General features: G+C 43.9%; 1 protein-coding gene across 2 annotated transcripts in view; it reads right to left on the reverse strand.

The window, feature by feature from the left end:
* Window positions 1–815: 815 nt before the first annotated feature.
* The window catches only part of LOC112267237 (solute carrier family 12 member 9-like), a 53,558-nt gene continuing 36,927 nt past the window's right edge, over window positions 816–17,446 (reverse strand). For both annotated transcript variants that reach the window (XM_042297552.1, XM_042297553.1), the window contains exons 10-13: window positions 11,614–11,806; window positions 7,506–7,680; window positions 2,792–2,938; window positions 816–2,656 (exon numbers count right to left, since the gene is read on the reverse strand). In XM_042297552.1, the coding sequence (XP_042153486.1) occupies window positions 1,713–2,656; window positions 2,792–2,938; window positions 7,506–7,680; window positions 11,614–11,806 (1,459 nt within the window). In that variant the 3' untranslated portion in view covers window positions 816–1,712. The remainder of the gene's footprint in view (window positions 2,657–2,791; window positions 2,939–7,505; window positions 7,681–11,613; window positions 11,807–17,446) is intronic.

The following is a 17,446-nucleotide window of genomic DNA, read 5'->3' on the forward strand; positions in this document are numbered from 1 at the left end:
GCACTGCTTTGCTTTATCTTGGCCAGGTGGTAGTTGTAAATGAGAACTTGTTCTCAACTAGCCTACCTGGTTAAATAAATAATATATATAAGCATTACTAATCAAGCACCACACAAACGGATATCGATGGAGCACACAGATCATATTACATTTATTATTAGAATATTACTTACGATTCTGTATTATCAGTGATGTAGTGATAAAAAAAAGTTTGGTAATGGTTAAACTTAAGAGCGTAAAGCACCAAACAAAAAACGTATGACATTTTTTTACACCTCATTTGCGATTGTGAGGCTGGTTGGATGAACTGCCAAGTAATTTAAAAAAAAACATGGTTTTAAAATGAACATGAATTTCTGGCAGCAGCCCTAGTGGACTTTCCCACAGCATGCCAATTGCACTCCCTGAAAACTTCAGACATCTGTAGCATTGTGTTGATTGACAAAACTGCACATTTTAGAGAGGCCTTTTATTATCCCCAGCACAAGGTGCACCTGTGTAATGATCATTCGGTTTAATCAACTTCTTGATATGCCACAGGTGTCAGGTGGGTGTATTATCTAGGCAAAGGAGAAACGCTCACTAACAGACATGCATTTATTTAGTTTATTATCATACATTTTTTTGTTGTGCGAATGTAACATTTCTGGGATATTTTATTTCAGCTCATGAAACCAACACTTTACATGTTGCACTTATATTTTTGTTTAGTATACTTAAACCTGAACATTGACACAATCAACATTTCAACTAGGTTTAGATAAATTGCTGGCATAATGACAGCGAAAAAAAGAAAAAAAAACAATACACAGAACTTATACAAAACAGCTTCTTTATTCAATTACAACATACACACTTTAAAATATGATTTGGATGGTGCTTTTAGAATGTCATTTTTTATTTAATTTAAAATAGTGTCGATGTACCAGTATGTGTTCACCCAAAAAAGTCATTGAGCTGCGTAGGACCTGTCATATACCAGCATTCTTTGCATAGGAGTGTAGTGTCCAATTGAAGGGCTTCATAGAGATTAAATAGATCTATATAGAATAGATATCCTTTCAGTAAACATCCATGGGATTCCATGTAGACTAGAGTTGGACTAGAATTGGACTAGAGTAGGACTAGAGTAGGTCCAGGAAACAACTGGTCCTAAAGCTGACATGAGGAGTGTGCAATGTAGTCTTCTACACTCAGGCACACAAGGGCACTTTGGCATTCTGATCAGTTCAGTCAGTCATAACGATATAAAGGAAAATACTTCTAAAAGGGAAAACAGATCAAGAGCACCCAAATACATTTCTTTAATTATGTTTTATTGTTGTTTCTATAAATAGATAGTCCCATTAAACAGATTGATAGATTTTCATATTTGAACTGAAAATGTTTAAAAGGTCACATGTTTCTTATCTTGTAGATAAACTCCAAAAGTGCTTACAGAAAACAAAAGATGTAGCTGAGCTCCAATGACTTGGCAGAGTGTCAGACTTCAGTCCCCTTGAAGGAGTAAAATCAATATATTATTTATGATTTACTTTTTGGCCATTGCAACCCTTCCATATTCATAAGGAGGATGGGGCTGTATTTTAGTACAGCTTTGAGGAAGGTAAGTGGATCCTTGACCTTTGTCTAAGTACCACTTCCACCTGCAGCAATTTGGTAAGGGGTTGAAATAAGGGTTTAATCAGGGGTTAGCTGGTGAAAGTTTAGGGTTAGAGGTCAGTGGTGAGGACAGGTGTAACCCCGTGTATGAGCAGGGTAGGACCCAGATCCTTGGTGAGCAATTCCAGCTGGCGCAGGTAGGCCGTGTAGCGGCGCGTGTCAGCCGGGGGGCGGGGTAAATACAGGAAACGCACAGCCGGAGGGGGGTGGGCCTGCTCCAGGATCAACCTATTAACTGCCGACAGATACTCATCCGACAGCCTTGTGGCGTTGCTAGGGAAGCTATTCACATAGTCGGCGTCTCCTTCCTCCTCCTCAAACAACCCCTTCTTTCCCAGCCCCTCCTCCTCTCTCCGTGATTGGCGGGAGGGCCTCCGCTTGCCCGCCTCACCCTGCCTCTGCCAATGTAGCGCCACCTGCTGGTCCCAGGGCACCGTGTACACATTGGCTTTGATCCTCAGCTCCTTTAGCAGCTGACCCAGCTTCCCTTCAGAGCCCCGCAGGCTCCGCCCTTCCTCCACACACAGAAAGAGGCGGAGTCTAGCATGGCGCCAGGCGCGGACCATGTTGAGGACGCAGGCCAGCTGGAGCAGGAAGAGGGAGCAGGTGTCTACGTAGCTGGAGCTGTCTGGTCTCAGCAGGTTGACGGGCCACACGTCCACGTACAGAGCACCCTTCCCTGGGGACGAGGAGATGGTCGAGGCCCGGTCGAACTGGTGGAAGTAGCGGGCTAGCGCTACATTCTTCATCATCTTCATGGCGTCTGCGATCACCGCCACGTATTCTTGGGGTCCCATGACTTTTCCGTTTTCTCCGTTGCCCTCCTCCTTGCCATCAATGGACACGCGAAGGGCAGGAAAGTGGTAGGGCGGGCGTTCGTCCTCGGGGTCCTGAGTGGGGACGGTGGCATCTGCGAGGGCAGGGTCAGTGAGTTTGTCTTTGGGGGTACAGTCATCATAGAAACCCAGGACCAAGGTGTTGGGCCTCATCCCACCTAGAGAGACAAAGGGATGGAAAGAGGGAGAGACGAGTCAATGGGTATGATAGTAAAAGAGGTGTATGAGTGACAGTTGGGCCAGTTACAGCTAATAGAGAACATGGTATCAGAGTAGTGAATATAATCATTGACCTAGGCCAGAGATGAAGAGTAGATGTTGGACTCCATGCCGTACTGAGTCAGCCAAGGTGAGGTTGACAAATGCCTTGATGTTGAGGTGGTCCACCAGAGACAACCATGAGTCATAACGACACTGGAGAGGGTCGGACGGTAATGTGTCTGAGAGAGGGGGGAGACCAAGAGCGAGAGAGAAACAAAACATCAATATCTATGCAAACATTTTGGCCAGGGGCCATTATCTGCCAAGTGCTCCTAGAGAATAGGAGATGACCTGATGTATAGTGACCCGATTTGGCAGTGTGCCACAGAAGAACATAAGCTCCAGACAGAAGAGACACACGAGAGAGAAGCCCCACCCTCTTCAACATATATATCAACGAATTGGCGAGAGAACTAGTCTGCAGCACATGGCCTCACCCTACTAGAATCTTAAGTCAAACGTCTACTATTTGCTGATGATCAGATGTTTCTGTCACCAACCAAGGAGGGCCTACAGCAGCACCTACAATCTTCTGCACAGATTTAGCCAGACCTGCACCCTGACATTAAATCTGAGTAAGACAAAAATAATGGTGTTCCAAAAAAGGTCAAGTCGCCAGGACCACAAATACAAATTCCATCTGGACACAGTTGCCCTAGAGCACACAAAAACCATACATATCTCATCAGTGCCACAGGTAACTTCCACAAAGCTGTAAACGAGCTGAGAGACAAGGGCATTATGTGCCATCAAAAGGAACATAAATTCGACATACCAATTAGAATCTACCAAAGAAAATACCTGAATCAGTTTACTTTATGGTGGTGAGGTCTGGGGTCGGCTCACCAACCAATAATTCGCAAAACGGGACAAACACCAAATTGAGACTCTGCATGCAGAATTCTGCAAAAATATCCTCCGTGTACAACGTAAAACACCAAATAATGCATGCAGAGCAGAATTAGACAGATACCCACTAATTATCAAAATCCAGAAAAGACACGTTCAATTCTACAACCACCTAAAAGGAAGCGATTCCCAAACCTTCCATAACAAAGCCGTCACCTACAGAGAGATGAACCTGGAGAAGAGACCCCGAAGCAGCTGGTCCTGGGGCTCTGTTCACAAACACAGACAGACCCCACAGAGCCCTAGGACAGCAGCACAATTAGACCCAACCAAATAATGAGAAAACAAAAAGAGAATTACTTGACACATTGGAAAGAATTTATATTTAAAAAATGCAAACTAGAATGCAATTTGGCCCTAAACAGAGAGTACGCAGTGGGAGAATACCTGACCACTGTGACTGACCCAAACTTAAGGAAAGCTTTGACGATGTACAGACTCAGTGAGCATAGCCTTGCTATTGAGAAAGGCCACAGTAGGCAGACAGGCTGTGCACACTGCCCACAAAATGAGGTGGAAACTGAGCTGCACTTCCTAACCTCCTGCCAAATGTATGACCATATGAAAGACACATATTTCCCTCCGATTAATGAGATCCACAAAGAATTCAAAAACAAACCCAATTTTTATTAACTTCCATATCTACATGACATTTGAAATGTCTACTCTTTTGGAACTATGTGAGTGTAATGTTTACTATACATTTTTATTGTTTATTATCTACAATTGAGGTTGGAAGTTTACATACACTTAGGTTGGAGTCATTAAAACACATTTTTCAAATTTCTTGTTAACAAACTATAGTTATAGCAAGTCGGTTAGGACATCTACTTTGTGCATGACAAACCATTTTTCCAACAATTGGTTTACAGACAGATTATTTAAATTATAATTCAGTGTATCACAATTCCAGTGGGTCAGAAGTTTACATACAATAAGTTGACTGTGCCTTTAAACAGCTTGGAAAATTTCAGAAAATGTCATGGCTTTAGAAGCTTCTGACAGGCTAATTGACATAATTTGAGTCAATTGGAGGTGTACCAATTGGATGTAATTCAAGGCCTACCTTCAAACTCAGTGCCTCTTTACTTCACATCATGGGAAAAATCAAAATAAATCAGCTAAGACCTCAGAAAAAAAATTGTAGACCTCCACAAGTCTGGGTCATCCTTGGGAGCAATTTCCAAATGCCTGAAGGTACCACATATAATCTGTTATAATCTCTACCCGGCACAGCCAGAAGAGGACTGGCCACCCCACATAGCCTGGTTCCTCTCTAGGTTTCTTCCTAGGTTTTGGCCTTTCTAGGGAGTTCTTCCTAGCCACCGTGCTTCTACACCTGCATTGCTTGCTGTTTGGGGTTTTAGGCTGGGTTTCTGTACAGCACTTTGAGATATCAGCTGATATACAAAGGGCTATATATAGATTTGATTTGGCCATAATGACCAGGAGGAAAAAGGGGGAGGCTTACAAGCCAAAGAACACCATCTCAACCGTGAAGCATGGGGGTGGCAGCATCATATTGTGGGGGTGCTTTGCTGCAGTAGGGACTGGTGCACCTCACAAAATAGATGGCATCATGAGTTAGGAAAATTATGTGGATATATTGAAGCAACATCTCAGGACATCAGTCAGGAAGTTAAAGCTTGGTCGCAAATGGATCTTCCAAATGGACAATGACCCCAAGCATACTTCCAAAGTTGTGGCAAAATGGCTTAAGGACAACAAAGTCAAGGTATTGGAGTGGCCATCACAAAGCTCTGGCCTCAATCCTATAGAAATTTTGTGGGCAGAACTGAAAAAGCATGTGCGAGCAAGGATCCTACAAACCTGACTCAGTTACACCAGTTCTGTCAGGAGGAATGGGCCAAAATTCACCCAACTTATTGTGGGAAGCTTGTGGAAGGCTACCCTAAACATTTAAAGGCAATGCTACCAAATACTAATTGAGTGTATGTAAACTTCTGACCCATTGGGAATGTGATGAAAGAAATAAAAGCTAATCACTCTATACTATTATTGTGACATTTCACATTCTTAAAATAAAGTGGTGATCCTAACTGACCTAAAACAGGGGATTTGTACTATGATTAAATGTCAGGAATTGTGAAAAACTGAGTTTAAATGTATTTGGCTAAGGTGTATGTAAACTTCCCACTTCAACTGTATTTCACTTGCTTTGGCAATGTTAACATACGTTTACCATGCCAATAAAGCCCTTGAATTGAATTGAGAGACACAGAGGCTGGGCTTGTCAATACTGGAGGAGCTCGGTCACCACTGAAAGCCTTGTCAAGATAAAAAAAAAAGTGACACTATACCAGAGAACAGTATAGGTGTGTGGTGCTACACTACACACCTACACTACAGAGAACAGTCTGATCACAGGACACCATATAGCACCACACACCTACACACACTTACACCTCAGAGAACAGTCTGATCACAGGACACCATATAGCACCACACACCTACACTACAGAGAACAGCCTAATCACAGGACCCCATATAGCACCACACACCTACACAGGACAACATATAGCACCACACACCTACACTACAGAGAACAGCCTAATCACAGGACACCATATAGCACCACACACCTACACTACAGGACAGCCTGAACACCAGAGACCATATAGCACTACACACCTACACTACAGAGAACATCCTGATCACCAGAGAACAGCCTGATCACAGAACACCATATAGCACTACACACCTACACTACAGACAACAGCCCGATCACAGGACACCATATAGCACTACACACACAAACTAAGTGGCCAGTTTATTAGGTACACCCATCCAGTACCAGTTCTGACCCCGCCCCCTCTATGCATCCAGAACAGTCTGATTTTTTGGGGGCATGGAAACGTTGCTCAATTGGTATCAAGGGACCTGACCGAGGGACATGACCTGTGCCAGGAAAACATTCCCCACACACCACCAGCCTGTACTGTTGACAGCAGACAGGATGGGGCCATGGACTCATGCTACTTACGTCAAATCCTGACTCTGACATCAGCATGATGCAACAGGAACCGGGATTCGTTGGACCAGGTAATGTTTTCCACTCCTCAGTTGTCCTGTGTTGGGGATGGCGTGCCCACTGGAGGCGCTCCTTGTTTTTAGCTGATAGGAGTGGAGCCCGGTGTGACAAGGACCGACAAGTTATGAATTCCGAGACACAGTTCAGCAGTGGTTCCCAAACTGTGCGGGCGCGACGGGTCGGTGCAGGATGTTCTCCAATGCTGGAAGGGGGTCCTGAATTAAAAAGTTTAAGTACCCCTGGCGCACACCACCGTTGTACCGCGTCGTTATTTTCCTGTTTGTGGCCCGCCTGTTACCTGTTATTCTTGCCATTCTCCTTCGACCTCATCAGGGATCTGTTTTCGCCCACAGGACTGCCGTCTGACTAGATGTTTTTGTTTGTTGCACCATTCTCGGTAAACCCTAGACACAGATGTGGGTGAAAAGCCCAGGAGGCCGGACGTTTCTGAGAAACTGGAACAAGCGCCTGGCAGCGACTCACTGTCTGTAGGAGCAAACTATTTTCGTGAACGAGGTGGTGTATCTAATAAACTTCACACTGGTAAGCAGCCTGGCTTACCACACATATAACTTTAGTTACTGTACTAGCCAAGTCAGAGACATACTTCTTCAAACATTGGTTTGACATCAACTCAGTCGAACAATTCCCATAGACATTCACCAAGAAGCCTGAACTGAAATAGATGAGTGGGAGGTATTCAGCCACTCTTGGGGAATAATGGAAGTGAAATGGGAAAGGATTCTTTATTCTGGAAAAGACAACATCTCCGTATGCCCTCTTACCCAGGTCTCCAAGCTGTACATGTCCCAGGACATAGAGACCACTCTTCTTGATGTCGTTGATGAAGGTGATGAGACCTACACTGCTACGGGGGTTAGATACCATCAGCAACACCTGGGGTCTCCAGAACTTCACATGGTCCTTACGCACGTCCAACATCAACAGGTACTTACGCACCTGGAGGGAGAGAAAGAGAGACAGGTTACAACAGAGCTATATACTGTATTCTCTATAGCAGTGGTTCCCAACCATTTTGGGTTAAATGTACCACCAACAGAATTTTGCTCTGCCAGAAGGAGTACCCCCTCATTTTGGTCTCATGAGCCTTCTCAATTACCCCATGGATGGGCCAAGTACTCCCAGGGGTCCTAGTACCCACTGCTCTATACTGCACACACAATAGTTATCAGGACTGGATGACTGGAATGCTAAGTGGTAACACACAGACGCAGAATCTTAATTTGACCTATAGTCACAGCAAAATACTTTTAGTCCGGTAGTTAGGCTATTAGCCGTAGGCTACATGAAAGGTGCAATACTGTTAAGATAACCATGTGTTAGTGTGGGCTTTCAGTGAATTTATTTAAATCACAAAGCTCCTCTGCATTTCCTTCAGCACAGTAAAATTCTCAGCAGCAAAAGACTGATCAAATGAAGATCCTACATGTGTACAGTACATTGGTTGCCAAGGCATGTTGCTGTACTGTAGTGGCCAGATGATTTGGCAAACTCCCCAGTTGTTCATTGTTATACCATACATGTTCATGTCATATACATTATGTATGGTACAACAACAAACCAGAGGAGTTGGCTAAATCACAGATCTGGTTACTACAGGCAACTAGAAAAATGGTGTATATCGCTAAAGTTTGACACTCTGAATAAAACCATTCCTTCACTCTCCTCTGACACACGTTCTTGTGCATCCCCCACACCAAGCTCCCTGTCTGCAGAGTGTCTGTGTGGTCTAGTCAGGATTCCGCCAATGCAGAAACAAATTGGATCCACAATCAGAATCCCATTAAGCCATGAGCCTGTAGCAGAGACTGCAGACTAGGGAGTGTGTAGGAGGGGTGTGTGGTGGTGGTCATGAAGAGATAGTTGTCATTAAAGAAAGGGAGTACCGCCGACCTCCCGCCATATTCTCATTACATAAAAATCACAGAGCTGTAATTATATCTATAGTACTAATGTTGAAACATTCCAAGTCTGGAACATAAACCTGCCTCTCCTATATTCATTCCTGTTACCTAGCCAACCATAGAGATAATTAGCAAATACTAGGTCCAAATGGCAGATATTCAAGATAATGGGACTATTAAAATCCTCTGAAAACATTGTTCCTTCCACCCTTCCTTGGAGTTATCACTGAAGGGGCATGGCTGGATTTGTGACAGATGTGTAGTCGATTCTAGGTTTCCTTAAGATCAGTGATTACTTTACAGGAGACAGGATACTAAGATAAGTATTTTAATAACTAATCACTATGATAAAAAGTACTGAAACCATGCTTATGACCAGACAACCTCATCTGAATAATTAGTGTGTGTGTGTGTGTGTGTGTGTGTGTGTGTGTGTGTGTGTGTGTGAATGCATGTTTATGTGAGAGTATATGCATGTTTGTGTTTACATACTGCTAATGATGAGAACGCTAAACACTCATAATAACACAATCATTATCATCATAATCATCATTATCAAAGTTTCTGCTAAACAGAGAAAGGTCCTGGAGTCAATGTGCTTCTGCCTCCTCCACTCATCTACCGCTCCATCTCTCCCTCACGCTGTCTCTCTCCATCACCCTCTCTCCTGATCCATCGCCATCTTCTGATCCATCACTTCTATTCTCAATCACTCCTCTCCATTACCCTCTTCCATTGCATTTCCAACTTGTATTATTTTAGCAAACTTCATTTCTATCACTCCTTCAATACTATCAGCTTGCATCTCCTTGGCTGGATCACATGAATCCCTTCTTCGTCTTTCCTCAATGTCACCCAGTTGGCACCGATCCAAACTGAGCACTACCGAAACATGCACCCTCGTAATCCCCAGACACACGCACACACACACACACACACGTGTTAGTTTAATCTAAGTGGGCCAGTCTCTCTGCGTTCCCCTCGTTTCCCTCTCTCCCTGGGGACTGGGGGATGGGGAGGAGAGGAGGAGGGAGCAGTGGAGGAGAAAGGCTCAATAAGTTAAGTGGCTGTAATAATGCTCCTGGAGCAGCCTAGCTTTTGACAGGCTCCTGGCACCTTACTGCCCTGGCAACCGTCCCCTTGGCAACGGTCCCTCCTAGCAACACTACCCCCCTCCTTGAAAATATGGCGTGCAGAGCAAAAGGCTTGTAAAATAGAGGACAAATGCACAAACACTTCTGGATAAGAGGCTTGGGCGGTATACCGTATATACACACACCTTATAGCAGGGTATTTCCAAATAGTCATGGGATGGTTTTTCAATACCGTCAAAACTATCTTTGAAGTTTTTCAATAAATTGTCATATTTGTAGCTACTTAAGTAAATACCCACAGTCAACTTGTGCAATACGTTAGGAGATAAAGCAAATTGCGTTCTTAAATTTCACCTGGCACATTATGAAGCTTACCATAGTTGAGCAACTTGTTTGTAAATAACAACAGGTGAAAGAGGGAGCAGGTGACTGAGGTGAGTAGAGCTGTGTATTGACAAGGGTTGCATTTTATATTGAAAGTCATGACAACAGAAGAGCAACGCTATTTGGCTGGCAGTCACACAAGGAGCTTACAATGAAAAAGCAAGGTCTTTTTTGCAAAAATTATGCATGGCCATCATATTTATAATGTTTATCATAGAAAGGAAATGCAGCTGGCTATATTCTATGTTTTAAAGTTAAATCTAGCATTTTACTGGAGAAAAGTAGGCTGGTTACACTGAGAAAAGTGCCAGAGAAAAGTAGCTCCACATCAGTCAGAGTGCTGTCTGCTGATACTGCAACAGAAACACAAAATTAGTCTGATGAAGAGCAGAAATTACAACAAGCATTTTAGACCTGCGTTTACAAAACGCAGCCAAAATACACTATTTCTTATGCATTTTATATTGTTTTCCTGTATGAACTAATTCTGCATTAATGCGACTCAAGTTCAATTTGCTAGACATCTAAGTAAGAGGCTGAATTAATAAGGCGACAGGGGATCACATTGTGTTAGCTTTCTGCCATGTTTGAGAAGTCAAAGCCCTTTGGATGAGTTCTGTACAACTGACACTGTTATCTTGATTCTCTGGCGTTTTTTTCCCTTCTCTCTTCTCAGCCCGTCTGCTCCTCCCCCTCCCTCAAGTCAGAGCAAGCAGGCCCGTTGCCCTAGTGAATCCAGACTCCACACATGTACGGATGCTGCACTAGCGACAACACCGTTGTTGTTCCTTCAGAGAAGGATGCATAACAAATGGGTTCACTTGCACAACGTTGCTCATTCACAAATCGCTTGAAGATGTCCAAACTGACCAAAAAAGACATTCAGTAACTCCTATATGTGTTTAACTTTGAGCTAGATTGCCTGTCTTTGTGATTCATTTATTTTAGTTTGCGCTCGTTAACATACAGTACTTATCTAGCAGCTTGAAATTCGCTATTAATTATGCAAATTTTGTAAGCATTCTGGTAATAGACGCCCAATGGGCTTTTATGCGGTTTTGTGTACTAAACCGGTAATACCGTAAATCCCGAGATGAGAAGTACAGTATAACGATCTAGACACCGCTCAACCCTACTGGATGACATCATAATGTTCTGCAGACTGATGTAGCTGAGGAAGTGAATGTGGCACAGAAGTGTGTGTGTGTGTACACACTGTACTGTGTACCTGGTGGAAGATGAGAGCCTGGCTGATATAGCCCCAGCTGCTGGTAGGGCTGAGGTAGTGGATGTAGAACAGAAGTGTGTGTGTACCTGGTGGAAGATGAGAGCCTGGCTGATATAGCCCCAGCTGCTGGTAGGGCTGAGGTAGTGGATGTAGAACAGAAGTGTGTGTGTACCTACCTGGTGGAAGATTAGAGCCTGGCTGATATAGCCCCAGCTGCTGGTAGGGCTGAGGTAGTGGATGTAGAACAGAAGTGTGTGTGTACCTGGTGGAAGATGAGAGCCTGGCTGATATAGCCCCAGCTGCTGGTAGGGCTGAGGTAGTGGATGAGCAGCAGTAGAAGCAGCATGAAGGCAATGGAGGCTGAGGCGTAGATAGAGTTGATCAGGAACATCATAACAGCACAGCCCACGATGCCCAGCACACAGGTGTGCCACGTGAAGTAACGGAACGTGGGCCTGGATGGAGAGGGGAGAGGGTTTACACACACACACACACACACACACACACACACACACACACACACACACGCACGTAAATGCATTTGCTTTTAGAGATGCAAATTCTCTTAATTTCTCTCTCGCTTTCCCACTCTCTTGCTCACGTGAGCATTCTAAGTGAATGTAAAGCTCTATCTAAGCATGATAAACAACTGGAGGTGAGTCAGTATATAGAAAGTGATGGGGTTATTTATCTGCTGTGAGCAGTCTTAATGACTAACTGCATCTATAGAAAAGGTGTACAGTTTGTGTGTAGTGTCCATGCACGTGTGTGTGTGTGTTAATGTGTGTGAGTTTAAGCGAGAGTAAATTAGTGTGTGTTAGTTCATGTGTGAGTGAGTGAGACAATTGAGACATGGATTGTGTGTGTGTGCCATTCAGAGGGTGAATGGTCAAGACAAAATATTTAAGTGCCTATGAACGGGGTATGGCAGTAGCTGCCAGGCGCACCGGTTTGAGTGTGTCAAGAACAGCAACGGTGCTGGGTTTCCCGCAACAGTTTTCTATGTGTATCAAGAACGGTCCACCAACCAAGTGACATCCAGCCACCAACCAAGTGACATCCAGCCACCAACCAAGGGACATCCAGCCACCAACCAAGACATCCAGCCACCAACCAAGGGACATCCAGCCACCAACCAAGGGACATCCAGCCACCAACCAAGGGACATCCAGCCACCAACCACCAACCAAGGGACATCCAGCCACCAACCAAGGGACATCCAGCCACCAACCAAGGGACATCCAGCCACCAACCAAGGGACATCCAGCCACCAACCAAGGGACATCCAGCCACCAACCAAGGGACATCCAGCCACCAACCAAGGGACATCCAGCCACCAACCAAGGGACATCCAGCCAACTTGACAACTTTGGGAAAAATTGGAGTCAACATGGGCCAGCATCCCTGTGGAAAGCTTTCGACAGTAAAGCCCATGCCTCAATGATTTGAGGCTGTTCTAAGGGTAAAATGGGGTGGTGCAACTCAATGTTTTATGCATCACAGCTGTAGATATTCTTAGTTTAGCGTGTGTAAATTCCCCTAGTGTACATACACTCAGCAAAAAAAGAAACGTCCTCTCACTCAACTGCGTTTATTTCAGCAAACTTAACATGTGTAAATATTTGTATGAACATGAGATTCAACAACTGAGAAATAAACTGAACAGGTTCCACAGACATGAGACTAACAGAAATTGAATAATGAGTCCCTGAACAAAGGGGGGGGGTCAAAATCAAAAGTAACAGTCAGAATCTGGTGTGGCAACCAGCTGCATTAAGTACTGCAGTGCCTCTCCTCCTCATGGACTGCACCAGATTTGCTAATTCTTGCTGTGAGATGTTACCACACTCTTCCACCAAGGCACCTGCAAGTTCCCGGACATTTCTGGGGGGAATGGCCCTAGCCCTCACGCTCCGATCCAACAGGTCCCAGACGTGCTCAATGGGATTGAGATCCGGGCTCTTCGCTGGCCATGGCAGAACACTGCCATTCCTGTCGCGCAGGAAATCACGCACAGAAGGAGCAGTATGGCTGGTGGCATCGTCATGCTGGAGGGTCATGTCAGGATGAGTCTGCAGGAAGGGTACCACATGAGGGAGTAGGATGTCTTCCCTGTAACACACAGCGTTGAGATTGCCTACATGACAACAAGCTCAGTCCGATGACGCTGTGACACACTGCATTATGGACCTCCAAATTGATCACGCTCCAGAGTACAGGCCTCAGTGTAGCGCTCATTCCTTTGACGAAAAACGCAAATCCGACCATCACCCCCAGGGGGACAAAACCGCGACTCGTCAGTGAAGAGCACTTTTTGCCAGTCCTGTCTGGTCCAGCGACGGTGGGTTTGTGCCCATGGGTGATGTTGTTGCCGGTGATGTCTGGTGAGGACCTGCCTTACAACAGGCCTACAAGCCCTCAGTCTAGCCTCTCAGCCTATTGCGTACAGTCTGAGCACTGATGGAGGGATTGTGTATTCCTGGTGTAACTCTGGCAATTGTTGTGCAGGTGTTACACGTGGTCTGCCACTACAAGGACGATCAGCTGTCCGTCCTGTCTCCCTGTAGCGTTGTCTTAGACATCTCACAGTACAGACATCGCAATTTATTGCCCTGGCCACATCTGCAGTCCTCATGCAGCATGACCAAGGCACATTCACGCAGATGAGCAGGGACCATCTTTTGGTGTTTTTCAGAATCCGTAGAAAGGCCTCTTGCGTACCCTCTGTAAGCTGTTAGCGTCTTAACAACCGTTCCACAGGTGCATGTTCATGAATTGTTTATGGTTCATTGAACCAGCATGCGAAACAGTGTTTAAACCCTTTACAATTAAGATCTGTGAAGTTATTTAGATTTTTACAAATTATCTTTGAAATACTTTTTTTTGCTGAATTTATTTATGGATAGCATTTTGATACTGCTATTTGGGTTGTTAATTGGATTTGTCTGCCATTCTTGATTTATTTTCTTACATTCTAGCGGTTTGACATTTGACTGCATTGTTAGGAGCTTGTAACATAAGCATTTCGCTGCATCGCTATAACACCTGTTGAACTGTGTACACGACCAAGAAACTTCGATTTGACTTGATAAAGGTCAGCCATTTTGGTCAGGGAGTTGGTCAACCATGGTGTGATAAGATACTGGAAAATAATGAATTGATCTGCACTTTGTGTTTGTTAGCTAGCCAGCCAGCTTTAAAGGGCTGCTCTTGTATCGTATAATAGCGCTCACAGCTTTCCAAGAAAACAAACATTGAGGGCTCCATTTCAACAAGCCTATCACAATGGTAAATCTAAGCGCAGGAAACAGTGTTATAGTTTCAGGGGTGTCAGAAATATTTTTGCCATTTTCACCATCACAAATAACAGCGCACTTGCTGGCGTTGGAGCGAAAGGGCCGGATTTTGACGAATAAACAAGTTGTGGGTGTGTCGAGGCTCGCCCCCTCACTGGCCAATCAGAACGTGCTCCATGGTGAAATGTGTGGTTGCTTCAAATTGTGTACTTAATGTCTATGTATTGCCTTGGAATCTTCTCCAATTCTGACATTTTTTATTTAACTAGGCAAGTCAGTAAAGAAAACATTCTTATTTACAATGGACGGCCTAGGAACAGTGGGTTAACTGCCTTGTTCAGGGGCAGAACGACTAACTGTAAAGTTAGTTTGTTAAATGGCTGAGAGAAATGAAATAAAATGTAGACCTATTTCAACCCATTTGCAGTCCACATTGTTCTAAGTAATTACATGTCTTCAATAGTATTCACACTGAAATAGAGGCTAGGCCTACTGTAAATGGCATTATGTCTGAGTATGGACATGCCAAACATTGTCAATAAGCAAGGTTAAATTCATTATTGATAAGGCCTAAAAAGACAACCTATAAAACACATTTTAAACAAAACAACTTGTTTTAAATTGGCGATGTCAGACTTACAGGCACCACAATTGCTCCCCGCTGGCATAGAATGTTAAAACAACAGACTATGGAGGGTTTTCACAGTAGCTGGACAAAGATCCAATATAGAGAGAGAATGTCCACTCACTGTTATAGTGCTCTCAAATAGGTCTGTTTTATGAACAAAATCGGAACCATTTTACAATCAGATCGCATTCAAACATCTCCAGAAGTTGCATTGCATGCGCACCACATATGTTGTAACCGTAAAATCAGAAAGGTGAATCATTCTAATAAGATTATTGTTTATAAAAAAAGTATTTTTTTCTTTATTACAACCACATGTCAAATGTAATGACATCATAAAAATGGCCAGCATAAAAAAAAGACATTGCTGTTGAACCAGCCGTTGTTATATAGGCCTACGGGAGGGCTTGGGTTGTGAACATATGAAATGGAAAACAAGCAATTGTTACAGGTTACTTCTAAATACGAGGTTCACAAAGGTTCTCATCTGTCGTTTCAGGATGGGCATGGACACGTAATCTACATCATGGACTGGGTTTTACGTTTGTCCAATACCTGACCTGAATGGCCAGAATAATGTGGGCCTGCCAAAAACGTATAGATAAGGGAATGTCTGCACACTGTTTAACTCCTCAAATGTTAGATTTTAATAAAGGGTTGGTGATTAAGTTTTATTTCCAAGCGATCTCAGGAACCAAACCCTTTATCGACAGTCTTGACTACTTGGCAATTGCATTGGGTAAGACAAAAAAAAAGCATTTATCGAGAGGGGATGCTATGCCAAATAAAACGAAATCAGAAAAACAAAATGTTTTTATGTTAATAAATACGAACTATACAGGCACCAAAAGCACTTTAGCCTACTCTTGTTCCATATGTGCGTCACGGCTGGATAGGCCGTGACGGAGTTTCTGTTGTCAGAAAAAAGGAGTTTCTGCTGTCAAAATTCATGATATAACCAACTGAGTTCCCGCTAAAACCAGGTTTTGGTTAGTCTTAAAAATCCATATCAGCGCTGCCTGAAATTAGCACTTTGGATCATGTTTTTAAGGACACATTTCCACGCCGCCCAAGCGAGCTGAGTGCAACCGAGCTGATATAAGAACCTGCTGTTAGGGCTGGAAAATGCCAGTGCGCCAGTTTTTACATGACGAAATTGCAAACTGACCTGCGTATGACAACTAGCGCCACCTTAACGCCAGCCAGAAATAGAGCCCCGAGACATTTACGGTCCGTTTACATACATTTTAAGAGGGTATTTATACAGAACATGTGTATAAAACCCGTATAAATAATTATGACAATATTTTAGGTTGACAATTGTATTACACCATTTCTGTGCATTCGGAAAGTATTCAGACCCCTTGATTTCTTCCTCACCATTCTACACACAGTACCCTATAATGACGAAGCAAAAACAAGTTTACAAATGTTTGAAAATTAAAAAATAAATAAAAATACCTTACTTACATAAGTATTCAGACCCCTTGCTATGAGATTCGAAATTGAACTCAGGTGCATCCTGTTTCCACTGATCATCCTTGAGATGTTTCTACAACTTGGAGTCCACCTGTGGTAAATTCAATTGATTGGGCATGATTTGGAAAGGCACACACACTGTCTATATAAAAAAGGTCCCAGAGTTGATAGTACATGTCAGAGCAAAAACCAAGCCATGAGGTCAAAGGAATTGTCCATAGAGCTCCAAGACAGAATTCCGTCTAGGCACAGATCTGGGGAAGGGTACATTTCTGCAGCATTGAAGGTCCCCAAGAACACAGTGGCCTCCATCATTCTTAAATGGAAGAAGTTTGGAACCACCAAGACTCTTCCTAGATCTGTCCGCCTGGCCAAACTGAGCTGAGCTGAGCTGAGAAACTGAGAATACCAAGCATCACTTCTGGAGGAAACATGGCGCCATCCCTACAGTGAAGCATGGTGGTGGCAGCATCATGCTGTGGGGATGTTTTTCAGCGTCAAGGACTGGGAGACTAGTCAGGATCGAGGGAAAGATGAACAGAGCAAAGTAGAGTGAAAACCTGTTCCAGAGTGCTCAGGAACTCAGACTGGGTGAAGGTTCACCTTCCAACAGGACAACGACCCTAAGAAGACAGCCAAGACACTGCAGGAGTGGCTTCAGGACAAGTCTCAATGTCCTTGAGTGGTCGAGC

This window comes from Oncorhynchus tshawytscha, linkage group LG14 (genome assembly GCF_018296145.1).
Source record: "Oncorhynchus tshawytscha isolate Ot180627B linkage group LG14, Otsh_v2.0, whole genome shotgun sequence".
Taxonomy (NCBI): domain Eukaryota; kingdom Metazoa; phylum Chordata; class Actinopteri; order Salmoniformes; family Salmonidae; genus Oncorhynchus; species Oncorhynchus tshawytscha.